The sequence below is a fragment of the Mus musculus genome, chromosome 8 (genome assembly GCF_000001635.26).
Source record: "Mus musculus strain C57BL/6J chromosome 8, GRCm38.p6 C57BL/6J".
Classification (NCBI taxonomy): Eukaryota; Metazoa; Chordata; class Mammalia; order Rodentia; family Muridae; genus Mus; species Mus musculus.
Genome location: NC_000074.6, coordinates 75,573,390 through 75,588,173, shown reverse-complemented (window position 1 = coordinate 75,588,173; position 14,784 = coordinate 75,573,390). Strand labels below are relative to the sequence as shown.

Here is a 14,784-nt window from a genome sequence, read left to right as displayed (position 1 = left end):
GGTCCGAGACCCGCCGAACTTAGGAAATTAGTCTGAACAGGTGAGAGGGTGCGCCAGAGAACCTGACAGCTTCTGGAACAGGCGGAAGCACAGAGGCACTGAGGCAGCACCCTTTGTGGGCCGGGGACAGCCAGCCACCGTCTGGACCGGAGGACAGGTGCCCGCCCGGCTGGGGAGGCGGCCTAAGCCACAGCAGCAGCGGTCGCCATCTTGGTCCGGGACCCGCCGAACTTAGGAAATTAGTCTGAACAGGTGAGAGGGTGCGCCAGAGAACCTGACAGCCTCTGGAACAGGCAGAAGCACAGAGGGGCTGAGGCAGCACCCTGTGTGGGCCGGGGACAGCCGGCCACCTTCCGGACCGGAGGACAGGTGCCCGCCCGGCTGGGGAGGCGACCTAAGCCACAGCAGCAGCGGTCGCCATCTTGGTCCCGGGACTCCAAGGAACTTAGGAATTTAGTCTGAACAGGTGAGAGGGTGCGCCAGAGAACCTGACAGCTTCTGGAACAGGCGGAAGCACAGAGGCGCTGAGGCAGCACCCTGCGTGGGCCGGGGACAGCCGGCCACCTTCCGGACCAGAGGACAGGTGCCCGCCCGGCTGGGGAGGCGACCTAAGCCACAGCAGCAGCGGTTGCCATCTTGGTCCCGGGACTCCAAGGAACTTAGGAATTTAGTCTGCTTAGGTGAGAGTCTGTACCACCTGGGAACTGCCAAAGCAACACAGTGTCTGAGAAAGGTCCTGTTTTGGGCCTTCTTCTTCGGCCAGGAGGAGGTCCAAATACAAGATATCTGCGCACCTTCCCTGTAAGAGAGCTTGCCAGCAGAGAGTGCTCTGAGCACTGAAACTCAGAGGAGAGAATCTGTCTCCCAGGTCTGCTGATAGACGGTAACAGAATCACCAGAAGAACAATCTCTAAACAGAGTCAACTATAACTACTAACTCCAGAGATTACCAGATGGCGAAAGGTAAACGGAGGAATCTTACTAACAGGAACCAAGACCACTCACCATCACCAGAACCCAGCACACCCACTTCGCCCAGTCCAGGGAACCCCAACACACCTGAGAACCTAGACCTAGATTTAAAAGCATATCTCATGATGATGGTAGAGGACATCAAGAAGGACTTTAATAAATCACTTAAAGAAATACAGGAGAACACTGCTAAAGAGTTACAAGTCCTTAAAGAAAAACAGGAAAACACAATCAAACAGGTAGAAGTCCTTACAGAAAAAGAGGAAAAACATACAAACAGGTGATGGAAATGAACAAAACCATACTAGACCTAAAGAGGGAAGTAGACACAATAAAGAAAACTCAAAGCGAGGCAACACTAGAGATAGAAACCCTAGGAAAGAAATCTGGAACCATAGATTTGAGCATCAGCAACAGAATACAAGAGATGGAAGAGAGAATCTCAGGTGCAGAAGATTCCATAGAGAACATCGGCACAACAATCAAAGAAAATGGAAAATGCAAAAAGATCCTAACTCAAAATATCCAGGAAATCCAGGACACAATAAGAAGACCAAACGTACGGATAATAGGAGTGGATGAGAATGAAGATTTTCAACTCAAAGGTCCAGCAAACATCTTCAACAAAATTATTGAAGAAAACTTCCCAAATCTAAAGAATGAGATGCATATGAACATACAAGAAGCCTACAGAACTCCAAATAGACTGGACCAGAAAAGAAATTCCTCCCGACACATAATAATCAGAACATCAAATGCACTAAATAAAGATAGAATACTAAAAGCAGTAAGGGAAAAAGGTCAAGTAACATATAAAGGCAAGCCTATCAGAATTACACCAGATTTTTCACCAGAGACTATGAAAGCCAGAAGAGCCTGGACAGATGTTATACAGACACTAAGAGAACACAAACTGCAGCCCAGGCTACTATACCCAGCCAAACTCTCAATTATCATAGAGGGAGAAACCAAAGTATTCCACGACAAAACCAAATTCACGCATTATCTCTCCACGAATCCAGCCCTTCAAAGGATAATAACAGAAAAAAACCAATACAAGAACGGGAACAACGCCCTAGAAAAAACAAGAAGGTAATCCCTCAACAAACCTAAAGGAAGACAGCCACAAGAACAGAATGCCACCTTTAACAACTAAAATAACAGGAAGCAACAATTACTTTTCCTTAATATCTCTTAACATCAATGGTCTCAACTCGCCAATAAAAAGACATAGACTAACAAACTGGCTACACAAACAAGACCCAACATTTTGCTGCTTACAGGAAACTCATCTCAGAGAAAAAGATAGACACTACCTCAGAATGAAAGGCTGGAAAACAATTTTCCAAGCAAATGGTATGAAGAAACAAGCAGGAGTAGCCATCCTAATATCTGATAAGATTGACTTCCAACCCAAAGTCATCAAAAAAGACAAGGAGGGACACTTCATTCTCATCAAAGGTAAAATCCTCCAAGAGGAACTCTCAATTCTGAATATCTATGCTCCAAATACAAGAGCAGCCACATTCACTAAAGAAACTCTAGTAAAGCTCAAAGCACACATTGCGCCTCACACAATAATAGTGGGAGACTTCAACACACCACTTTCACCAATGGACAGATCATGGAAACAGAAACTAAACAGGGACACACTGAAACTAACAGAAGTGATGAAACAAATGGATCTGACAGATATCTACAGAACATTTTTCCCTAAAACAAAAGGATATACCTTCTTCTCAGCACCTCATGGTACCTTCTCCAAAATTGACCACATAATAGGTCACAAATCAGGCCTCAACAGATTCAAAAATATTGAAATTGTCCCATGTATCCTATCAGATCACCATGCACTAAGGCTGATCTTCAATAACAAAATAAATAACAGAAAGCCAACATTCACATGGAAACTGAACAACACTCTTCTCAATGATACCTTGGTCAAGGAAGGAATAAAGAAAGAAATTAAAGACTTTTTAGAGTTTAATGAAAATGAAGCCACAACGTACCCAAACCTTTGGGACACAATGAAAGCATTTCTAAGAGGGAAACTCATAGCTATGAGTGCCTTCAAGAAAAAACGGGAGAGAGCACATACTAGCAGCTTGACAACACATCTAAAAGCTCTAGAAAAAAAGGAAGCAAATTCACCCAAGAGGAGTAGACGGCAGGAAATAATCAAACTCAGGGGTGAAATCAACCAAGTGGAAACAAGAAGAACTATTCAAAGAATTAACCAAACGAGGAGTTGGTTCTTTGAGAAAATCAACAAGATAGATAAACCCTTAGCTAGACTCACTAAAGGGCACAGGGACAAAATCCTAATTAACAAAATCAGAAATGAAAAGGGAGACATAACAACAGATCCTGAAGAAATCCAAAACACCATCAGATCCTTCTACAAAAGGCTATACTCAACAAAACTGGAAAACCTGGACGAAATGGACAAATTTCTGGACAGATACCAGGTACCAAAGTTGAATCAGGATCAAGTTGACCTTCTAAACAGTCCCATATCCCCTAAAGAAATAGAAGCAGTTATTAATAGTCTCCCAGCCAAAAAAAGCCCAGGACCAGACGGGTTTAGTGCAGAGTTCTATCAGACCTTCAAAGAAGATCTAACTCCAGTTCTGCACAAACTTTTTCACAAGATAGAAGTAGAAGGTATTCTACCCAACTCATTTTATGAAGCCACTATTACTCTGATACCTAAACCACAGAAAGATCCAACAAAGATAGAGAACTTCAGACCAATTTCTCTTATGAACATCGATGCAAAAATCCTTAATAAAATTCTCGCTAACCGAATCCAAGAACACATTAAAGCAATCATCCATCCTGACCAAGTAGGTTTTATTCCAGGGATGCAGGGATGGTTTAATATACGAAAATCCATCAATGTAATCCATTATATAAACAAACTCAAAGACAAAAACCACATGATCATCTCGTTAGATGCAGAAAAAGCATTTGACAAGATCCAACACCCATTCATGATAAAAGTTCTGGAAAGATCAGGAATTCAAGGCCAATACCTAAACATGATAAAAGCAATCTACAGCAAACCAGTAGCCAACATCAAAGTAAATGGAGAGAAGCTGGAAGCAATCCCACTAAAATCAGGGACTAGACAAGGCTGCCCACTTTCTCCCTACCTTTTCAACATAGTACTTGAAGTATTAGCCAGAGCAATTCGACAACAAAAGGAGATCAAGGGGATACAAATTGGAAAAGAGGAAGTCAAAATATCACTTTTTGCAGATGATATGATAGTATATATAAGTGACCCTAAAAATTCCAACAGAGAACTCCTAAACCTGATAAACAGCTTCGGTGAAGTAGCTGGATATAAAATTAACTCAAACAAGTCAATGGCCTTTCTCTACACAAAGAATAAACAGGCTGAGAAAGAAATTAGGGAAACAACACCCTTCTCAATAGCCACAAATAATATAAAATATCTCGGCGTGACTCTAACGAAGGAAGTGAAAGATCTGTATGATAAAAACTTCAAGTCCCTGAAGAAAGAAATTAAAGAAGATCTCAGAAGATGGAAAGATCTCCCATGCTCATAGATTGGCAGGACCAACATTGTAAAAATGGCTATCTTGCCAAAAGCAATCTACAGATTCAATGCAATCCCCATTAAAATTCCAACTCAATTCTTCAACGAATTAGAAGGAGCAATTTGCAAATTCATCTGGAATAACAAAAAACCGAGGATAGCAAAAACTCTTCTCAAGGATAAAAGAACCTCTGGTGGAATCACCATGCCTGACCTAAAGCTTTACTACAGAGCAATTGTGATAAAAACTGCATGGTACTGGTATAGAGACAGACAAGTGGACCAATGGAATAGAATTGAAGACCCAGAAATGAACCCACACACCTATGGTCACTTGATCTTCGACAAGGGAGCCAAAACCATCCAGTGGAAGAAAGACAGCATTTTCAACAATTGGTGCTGGCACAACTGGTTGTTATCATGTAGAAGAATGCGAATCGATCCATACTTATCTCCTTGTACTAAGGTCAAATCTAAGTGGATCAAGGAACTTCACATAAAACCAGAGACACTGAAACTTATAGAGGAGAAAGTGGGGAAAAGCCTTGAAGATATGGGCACAGGGGAAAAATTCCTGAACAGAACAGCAATGGCTTGTGCTGTAAGATCGAGAATTGACAAATGGGACCTAATGAAACTCCAAAGTTTCTGCAAGGCAAAAGACACTGTCTATAAGACAAAAAGACCACCAACAGACTGGGAAAGGATCTTTACCTATCCTAAATCAGATAGGGGACTAATATCCAACATATATAAAGAACTCAAGAAGGTGGACCTCAGAAAATCAAATAACCCCCTTAAAAAATGGGGCTCAGAACTGAACAAAGAATTCTCACCTGAGGAATACCGAATGGCAGAGAAGCACCTGAAAAAATGTTCAACATCCTTAATCATCAGGGAAATGCAAATCAAAACAACCCTGAGATTCCACCTCACACCAGTGAGAATGGCTAAGATCAAAAATTCAGGTGACAGCAGATGCTGGCGAGGATGTGGAGAAAGAGGAACACTTCTCCATTGTTGGTGGGATTGCAGGCTTGTACAACCACTCTGGAAATCAGTCTGGCGGTTCCTCAGAAAATTGGACATAGTACTACCGGAGGATCCAGCAACACCTCTCCTGGGCATATATCCAGAAGAAGCCCCAACTGGTAAGAAGGACACATGCTCCACTATGTTCATAGCAGCCTTATTTATAATAGCCAGAAACTGGAAAGAACCCAGATGCCCCTCAACAGAGGAATGGATACAGAAAATGTGGTACATCTACACAATGGAGTACTACTCAGCTATTAAAAAGAATGAATTTATGAAATTCCTAGCCAAATGGATGGACCTGGAGAGCATCATCCTGAGTGAGGTAACACAATCACAAAGGAACTCACACAATATGTACTCACTGATAAGTGGATACTAGCCCAAAACCTAGGATACCCACGATATAAGATACAATTTCCTAAACACATGAAACTCAAGAAAAATGAAGACTGAAGTGTGGACACTATGCCCCTCCTTAGAAGTGGGAACAAAACACCCATGGAAGGAGTTACAGAAACAAAGTTTGGAGCTGAGATGAAAGGATGGACCATGTAGAGACTGCCATATCCAGGGATCCACCCCATAATCAGCATCCAAACGCTGACACCATTGCATATACTAGCAAGATTTTATCGAAAGGACCCAGATGTAGCTGTCTCTTGTGAGACTATGCCGGGGCCTAGCAAACACAGAAGTGGATGCTCACAGTCAGCTAATGGATGGATCACAGGGCTCCCAATGGAGGAGCTAGAGAAAGTACCCAAGGAGCTAAAGGGATCTTCAACCCTATAGGTGGAACAACATTATGAACTAACCAGTACCCCTGAGCTCTTGACTCTAGCTGCATATGTATCAAAAGATGGCCTAGTCGGCCATCACTGGAAAGAGAGGCCCATTGGACACGCAGACTTTGTGTGCCCCGGTACAGGGGAACGCCAGGGCCAAAGGGGGGGAGTGGGTGGGTAGGGGAGTGGGGGTGGGTGGGTAAGGGGGACTTTTGGTATAGCATTGGAAATGTAAATGAGCTAAATACCTAATAAAAAATGGAAAAAAAAAAAAAAAAAAAAAGAAAATAAAAATGGACATAACCAATTCATTTCCACACTCTACCAAAAAGTGTGCCAGAATGACCCCTCACCCCGGTCCTTCTGATCCAATCCCATCTTCAAGTGAAGAACTCACTTGGACATTCATTTTTAAATATAGACATAACACCATCCCTCACCTGTCAATCTGTGTTTAATGCTCTAGCTCCTGTCTCTCTCCTAAGACACTTAGTTACCTGTCCTGACCTTGTCTAAGGCATTGTTCCTCCCTGGTAGAAACATGAACACGAGGACACTGTGTGTCCTGTCAATCACCTCAGAGCTCCTCATTTCCTTCCCTTCTTTTTATTCTCACAATGCTACAAATCCCTGGGGGCTCAGATCTTAGTTTTTTTTTTTTTTCCCAGCATCATCTCCTCAAGGTTGATGACTGTAATAATCTCTATATTTTTGTGGTTTAAGAGGTAAACACTAAATTTAGATACTTATCCCACAAAATCAAATTTGAATGTCATTGTAAATAAAATATCTTTCAATTACTGTCATAGTCCATTTTCTGGTGCTATAACAGGGCTAGTGCATTTAAGGAAAAACTATCCGATATCATGACTTCAATGTTTAAAAGCCTCCTTGTACCTACCATATCCAAATCCTAACTACATGCCCAGGGGCTTAATGTAATCTAGATTTGACCTGAAAGTCTCCTTTGTGGTACTAAAAGATACCATGTAAACTTCTAAAGGAAGGAAGCAACTGATAGTCGTACTCAACTCTGGAGACTATGAACCACAACACTTACCAGCATGGCAATACTAGCTCTAAGGGTGAAATAGAGACACACAGACCTTGGCAGTAACCAACATATCTCTAGTTACACATAAGATCTGCCAATAAGAGAGAAATTGTGCCTGGTATTGGAAAACCTAGCCAACTATTCAGGCTTAGTGAAGTCATGGATCTTGGAGAACCTACAACTAAACTTGACTAATTTCCACATATTCATCCTTATACCCACAAATAAGTATGACTATAATGAGCTACTCATCTTCTGATAAGTATAGTCCTCACACCTCATCAAGAAAACTTTTCTTTACAACAGAAGGAGACCATTACAGGAAACTACAACCACTAAAAAATGTTAGTTGTAAAGTCCAGTTTCAGCTTCCCTACAAAACAACTTCTGCACCTAGTGTTTAGTGATCACTGCAGAATAAGGGACATAAAGATTGTAAAAGCCAGAGGAACATAGAATTTGCTGTGGGACTAATATCTCATTTTCCCATGATATGGCTTGAATGTTTGTGTCTGTGCAAAATTTACATTTGAATTTGAGGCCTAATGTGATACTATAAAGGTATGGGACTTTTGAGGAATGATGAAGTCATAAGGGCTTCATCTTCTACCATGTCTAACATAGCTTTAATTCTCTCCAGATCACGATGCAACATGCAGGTTATATGTATGTATGAGATGTACGTAACAACAAAAATAGACTACAGAATACTCTGAATTCTTTTCTAAACTCAATGATATCTGATCAGTTTTCTAGTTTATAAACCTTAGCATCCTCATGTCTCCACACACCCTGTTAAGGTTTTGAAGACTGTTCACTCAGCATAGAGTCCACTAACTCTGAATTTACAGACATATATTTAAAGAATCAATAGCGGCAAGATCATTGACAGGAACAGCATTGAGAAAGGATGCAAGGAGTAGTAGTGGTTTCAATGAAAGTGATGCGCCCCCCAACCCCCTGTCTCATATAGTTTGGTTTCCAGTTGATGTATCTGTTTGGGAAGGATTAGGAGGTATGGGCTTGGTGGAATAAGCATGTCACTGGGAATGGGCTTTGAGATTTCAAAATCTCAGCACCATTTCCAATGCTGTCTCTGTCTCACTTATGCTTATAGCTCAAGCTGTAAGCCCTCAGCTACTGCTCCAATGATATGCCTTTCTGAATGCTGCCATGCTCCCCAATATGATGGTCATAGACTCAATGCTTCTGGAACCATATGCTCCAAGTTAAGTTGGCTTGGTTATAGAGCTTTGCCACAGCAATTGAAAAGTAACTAAAACAGGGGTATTCTTTGGTCAGCTGAATTGAGAATAAAACAATCAATTATTGCAGTGCTTTATCTGAAATTTTAATACATTAATGATCAATAGATATCCAAGGAGGGAATATAATCTATAGGGTTAATTTGGCGTTTTCTTGTTGTTTGCGGTGGTTTGAAAGAAAATGGCCCCCATAGACACATAGCAAGTGACAATAGCTTTGTTGGAGGAGGTTTGTCAGTAAGGTATGGGCTTTGGGCTCTCAGAAGTTTACACCAGGTCTCTTTCTACTGCCTGTGGATCCAAATGTAAAACTCACAGCTACCTCTCAGCCACCATGTCTGCATGCATGCTGCCATGCTTCCCACCATGAATGTAATTACCTCTGTCGTGTAAGCCAGTCCCAATTAAATGTTTTTCTTTAAAAGAGTTATAGTCATGGCGTCTCTTCTCAGCAATGCAACACTAAGACATTGTTGTTATTTGTTTTTATCTGCTTTTATCTGCTAAAAGCATAGACTAAAACCCTAGGCTGTTTAGGTGCCTCAACAGTCTAGCCCCATCTCTCCTCCCTGCTTCATTTTCTAATAGATATCGTAATCTTTCACCCTTTTGGGGATTAAGACATTTTTCCCCACAGGTGAATGAGGCTTCTCTCTGCTCCTAACTCTAAAGAAATGTCCTATAATACTATTTTTAGTGAGGTCTTTGCTGATAAATTTTAATTCTGCCCTTTAGTTTGTTAGTTATTAGTGTTCCCATGTACTTTTCTTTTACTTCTAGTTCAACAATTGTCATGCAATAGTATAAGAAATTACTGTTTATGTCTAACATTGATTTATGAGTCTTTTTTGACTTCTGTTTCCCCAGTTCTGAGCAATGTCTGACACAGAAGAATCTTTGCTGAAAGAAAGAACTATAAACAGATGAATGACTTAGGAAATATTTTAGAAATACCTAAGCATTTGACTACTAAAATAATTGCAACTGTGTTATGAGGTCATTTGTTTAAGCTGTTACTACAAATAAAACAGTATTAACTTTGCTTAAATGAAACCAAGGCTTTCCCCCTTACTACACTTATAATAATACATTTTTACTAATGTTTGTGTTATGGAAAACTCTACAGCCTGGGAATTTTGTTCATGGAGCTGAGAAAACATCCTTAGAAAGAAGTTGCCTGCCCTGTATGTTCTCATTAATAGAACTTAAGCTATTTAGTAAATGAATGTTCTTGAATAATCTGTACTAGAAAAAAAAATGCCACTAATGGAAAACACAACAGCCAGTTCTGGCTCCTAGGTCCTTCTTGTAAGAATGCTCTCATCACAGTTTCTGGCAGACCAAATCTTAGAAGCTCCAGGTACCATCATCCTCATCCTTCACTGCTAAAACAAAGTTCTAGATACCATCTGAACCAGAAATTTTCATTTCAAGTTCTCAAAAAAGCAAATCCTTCCACGTGATGCTTTTCCAATTTTCTTGCCTCCATTCAAAGCTTACCTTCTTTTAAAAGATCTACAGGGTGGCACTTCTCTTTTATATTCGACACATGTGGCTCCTTGAAGGAAATCTGCTGTGAGGCCTCAATTAAAGCTGTGCACTTGGAAGTGTCCCTGGGATAGCTGATGCTTTTGAGTACCAACCGATGTTCTTGAACTACATTAAGAATTTCACTTTTCTTAACCTCAAAAGGTATGAACTTGACAGTTTTCGGTTTTTGGTGTTTATTTTTAAAGACATCTATAGACGTTCCTTGAGCCTTATTCTATAAATAAAACAAAAAATAATATTTTAATATTCATTTTTAATATAATTACATAGTAAAATTTATAAATAAATTTTATCGAGATAAAATCATATCATAATTAACTGCATTTTCAAAAGTATCTAAGAAGATATTTCCTGCAATATGCATGATGGTTATCAGTTAAGCCCACACTCTAAAGTTGTTCCCAAGCATGAATGTTACAATTCACTTCAAAAGAAAAATGAATTGTCTAACAGCAGCTTCTGTCTCAAAAGAGATATTGTAAAATATAGGCATACAAACTACCATCCCCAAAAACTTACATACAGGCAGCATTATTCAGACTGAACATTTAGAAATATACATGAAAGAGTGTGTGTGTGTGTGTGTGTGTGTGTGTGTGTGTGTGTGTGTGTGTTATTTTAAAAAGAATGCATGATTTTAAGGAAAGCAGGGAGGGTAATATGGAAGGATTTCAAGGGAAGAAAAGAAATGGAGGAGAGAAATTAATAAAAATTAAATTATATTCTCAAGAAATACAGTCCCAGAATCTATTTTTACATAATTTTTGTGTATGTATTTATATATACAATTCTAATGAGTCTTTTCATTTGGACTGACAATACAAAAGCCAAAAACTACATAACAAAAGCCAAATACTAGGCCTAAGAAACTTTTTGAGTTGTTAGCCAGGGCTGTCCAGAGGAAGCCTAAAGCATACAGCCTGTTGGCATTTTTTATTTATTGTCCTCCAGAGGTGTAAGGGAAGTCCCAATTACTAAGCACACTATGCACTTTACATAATGTTTAAATTTAATTTTTTACCATCTCTGAGAACTCTTAACTGTCTATAAAGTTTCCAAATATTTCTCTGCTAAACTGGAAATCACTCAGTATAAATGGATATATGCTGTCATGAAAAATGGTTTTCAATATGGATTGATAACAGGATATAAGTTTTCAGATGTTTTTAATGACATGTTTCTTAATTTTGAGCAACATAGTCAGTGGAAGACTAACACAGCTTCATGTCTCTGAAATGCAATTATTCATATAATATCAGTCCTACAGATGGACAGAGCTGCTTACAAAAAGTCAAGTTGTTGTTACTTCTAATTGTTGCCAACTCAAGATGTCATTAAGCTTTTGGTAGTATGATCTTTACCACTTGTCACAATGGCTGCCCAATCTTCAGATGTCCTGCCTGCTCTGCAAAGCCTTTTCTCCAAACTGGGACCCTCGTGTTTGTCAGCCTTTACCTTCCCACCCTTCCTAAGACTGCACAACTGCCTGATACTCAGCAAATGTCTGTTGAGCAGGTACAACGCTTGTTGCTGGAGATGTAACATTCAGAGAAGACAGCTTACCCTCCAGGGACTACAGACTACGACAGAGAGTTTTAATGCAAAGTGACATGAGAAAAGACACAGGTACTCATATCAGGCTGGGGCAACAGGAGAAGTGCATCTTATGGTGAAGTTTCCCTTTTAGTTTTATCTAAACAGAGTCAAGGGAATACTTACTTAAAATGATAAGTCCAATTAAGTGTTAACACCCTTAAATATATCAAATGTCCAAACCATATACATATACATATATATATATATATACATATATATGTACACATAAAAATATAAAATCATTTGAATAATTATTTGTGTAAATGAATTATTATAAAAGCCACTGAAGGTGTCACTAGTGTCCATGAATGCCTTTGTGATTATCATTATTGTATTCAAAAGTCCTTATTCATTTTTTCTGAATAAACACATTAAATAATGAAAAGCATTACCTCATTTAATCTCTTGTGATGTTGGGCAATAAGAGATTTTGCTTCTTGCAAAAAATCTTGCTGGGTGGTTTCCAATACAGGGCCTAGAATAGAAGCAAAGACACTGTTCTGAATAGAAGTATTTGTTTTATTGCAGAGACAAGGTCTCAAACTGGCTTGCACTTTGCAATGCTCCTGCCTCAGCCTCCCAGGCACTGCTTAAAATAATCACTTATACTTCCTTAAATCAAGATGTGAAGCTAGAGGATTAAATTTTGAGGACAGTTGTGAATTTTTCGGGGCTCTATACAAGGACTTTCTAAATAATCTTTACAATTAGATTCAAAAGAATGAATGTGACATCTACTTTTATATAATATCTACTATTTTGAGAAGAAAACCCAATTATAATGGTCAGTATAATGAGCTAAATGATTGTAAATATTGGTTCCTAGAAAAATAAAGAAAAAACAAACTTGAAATATCCATCAACTTTGACAATTCTTTGAATATCATCTTTTAAATATTAAAATATATTTTGGGCATAAAAATATTAACTCTCACCCTATTGTTTAATGCATATGACTGTACATTTCTTTGAGTACATTTACCTTATACCTTGTTGATAAAGTAACAATTATAGAACAAAATGCCTCAATAAATTAGTAGGGTTAACCTGGAAACGAGAAACATTCACAACTAATGCCCTGCAGTGTTATATTAAGAGCGCTTACTTCATTTTTATTTTTCTTAATTTATTAATGTCTATTAACCAAAGCTACATATGAAGTCTCTAGCATGTACACTGTATATCATCTCATGTATTCTAGTCCAAGAGTCAGTTTTCTTTTTAAATTTATTTTCTGTATGTGAGTTCACTATAGCTCTCTTCATGAACACCAGAAGAGGGCATCAGATCCCATTACAGATGGTTGTGAGCTACCATATGGTTGCTGGGAATTGAACTCAGGACCTCTGGATGAGCAGCCAGTGCTCTTAATGGCTGAGCCATCTGTCTGGCCCCAAGAGGGTTTTTTTTTTTGCTTGTTTATTTGTTTGTTTGTTTGTTTGTTTGTTTTTTCCTTTTGAAAAAGCCTTCTTTTTTATTGGATATTTTCTTTATTTACATTTCAAATGTTATCCCCTTTCCCAGTTCCCCCCACCTGCTGAAACCCTCTATCCCATACCCCCTCCCCCTGCTTCTATGAGGATGCTCCCCACCAACCCACTCCTGTTCTCCCAGCCTGGCATTCTCTACATTGGGGCATTAAACACCTGCAGGCCCAAGGGCTTCTCCTCCCACTAATGTTCAACAAGGACATCCTCTGCCACATATGTGATCAGTGCCATGGGTTGCTCCATGTGTATTCTTTGGTTAGTGGTCCTATCCCCAGGAGCAGCAGGGGGGGGAGGGGGGAGGGGGGAGGTCTGGCCTGTTGACACTGTTGCTCCCTCCATGGGACTAGAATCACCTTCAGTTCCTTCAGTCCCTTCTCCAATGCCTCCTCCATCAGGGACTGCCAAGCTCAGTCCAATGGTTGGATGTGAGTCCCACCTCTGGCAGAGCCTCTCAGGAGACAGCTATACCATGCTTCCATCAGCAAGCACTTCCCAGAATCCACCATAACATCCAGGTTTGGTGGCTGTATATGGAATAGATCCCCGGGTAGAACAGTCTCTAAATGGCCCTTCCTTCAGTCTCTGCTCCACATAATACTCCTCCATTGCTGGTGGGATTGCAAGCTGGTACAATCACTCTGGAAATCAGTCTGGTGGTTCCTCAGAAAATTGGACATGGTACTACCTGAGGACCCAGCTACACCACTCCTGGGCATATACTCCGAAGATGCTCCAACATGTTATAAGGACACATGCATATTCATAGCAGCCATATTTATAATAGCCAGAAGCTGGAAACAACCCAGATGTCCCTCAACAGAAGAATGGATACAGAAAATGTGGTACATTTAAACTATGGAGTACTATTCAGGTATTAAAAACAACGAAGTTGGGTTCCGGGACTCCGCAGAACTTAGGAAATTAGTCTGAACAGGTGAGAGGGTGCACCACAGAACCGGACAGCTTCTGGGACAGGCGGAGGCACAGAGCCGCTGAGGCAGCACCATTGCGGGCCGCAGACAGCCGGCCACTGTCCGGACCGGAGGACAGGTGTCTGCCTAGCTTGGGAGGCAGCCTCAGCCTCAGGAGCAGTGGTCGCCATCTTGGTTCGGGGACTCCGCAGAACTTAGGAAATTAGTCTGAACAGGTGAGAGTCTGCACCACAGAAGCTGACAGCTTCTGGGAACTGCCAAAGCAACACAGCTTCTGAGAAAGGTCCTGTTTTAGGCCTTCTTCTTCAGCCAGGAAGAGGTCCAAACACAAGATATCTGCGCACCTTCCCTGTAAGAGAGCTTGCCAGCAGAGAGTGCTCTGAGCACTGAAACTCAGAGGAGAGAATCTGTCTCCCAGGTCTGCTGAGAGACGGTAACAGAATCACCAGAAGAACAATCTCTAAACAGAGTCAACTATAACTACTAACTCCAGAGATTATCAGATGGCGAAAGGTAAACGTAGGAATCTTACTAAC

At 40.3% G+C, this 14,784-nt stretch overlaps 1 protein-coding gene across 3 annotated transcripts in view; it reads right to left on the bottom strand.

Moving 5' to 3' along the window:
• Iqcm (IQ motif containing M) overlaps positions 1-14,784 on the bottom strand; it is a 535,822-nt gene that overhangs the window by 396,335 nt on the left and 124,703 nt on the right. For 2 of the 3 annotated variants that reach the window (NM_001164235.1, NM_027944.1), the window contains 2 exons: positions 12,219-12,301; positions 10,180-10,444 (listed from right to left, as the gene is read on the bottom strand). In NM_001164235.1, the coding sequence (NP_001157707.1) occupies positions 10,180-10,444; positions 12,219-12,301 (348 nt within the window). Of the gene's footprint in view, positions 1-10,179; positions 10,445-12,218; positions 12,322-14,784 lie in introns of all 3 variants that reach the window. The other variant, XM_030243772.1, reaches the window with a different exon arrangement.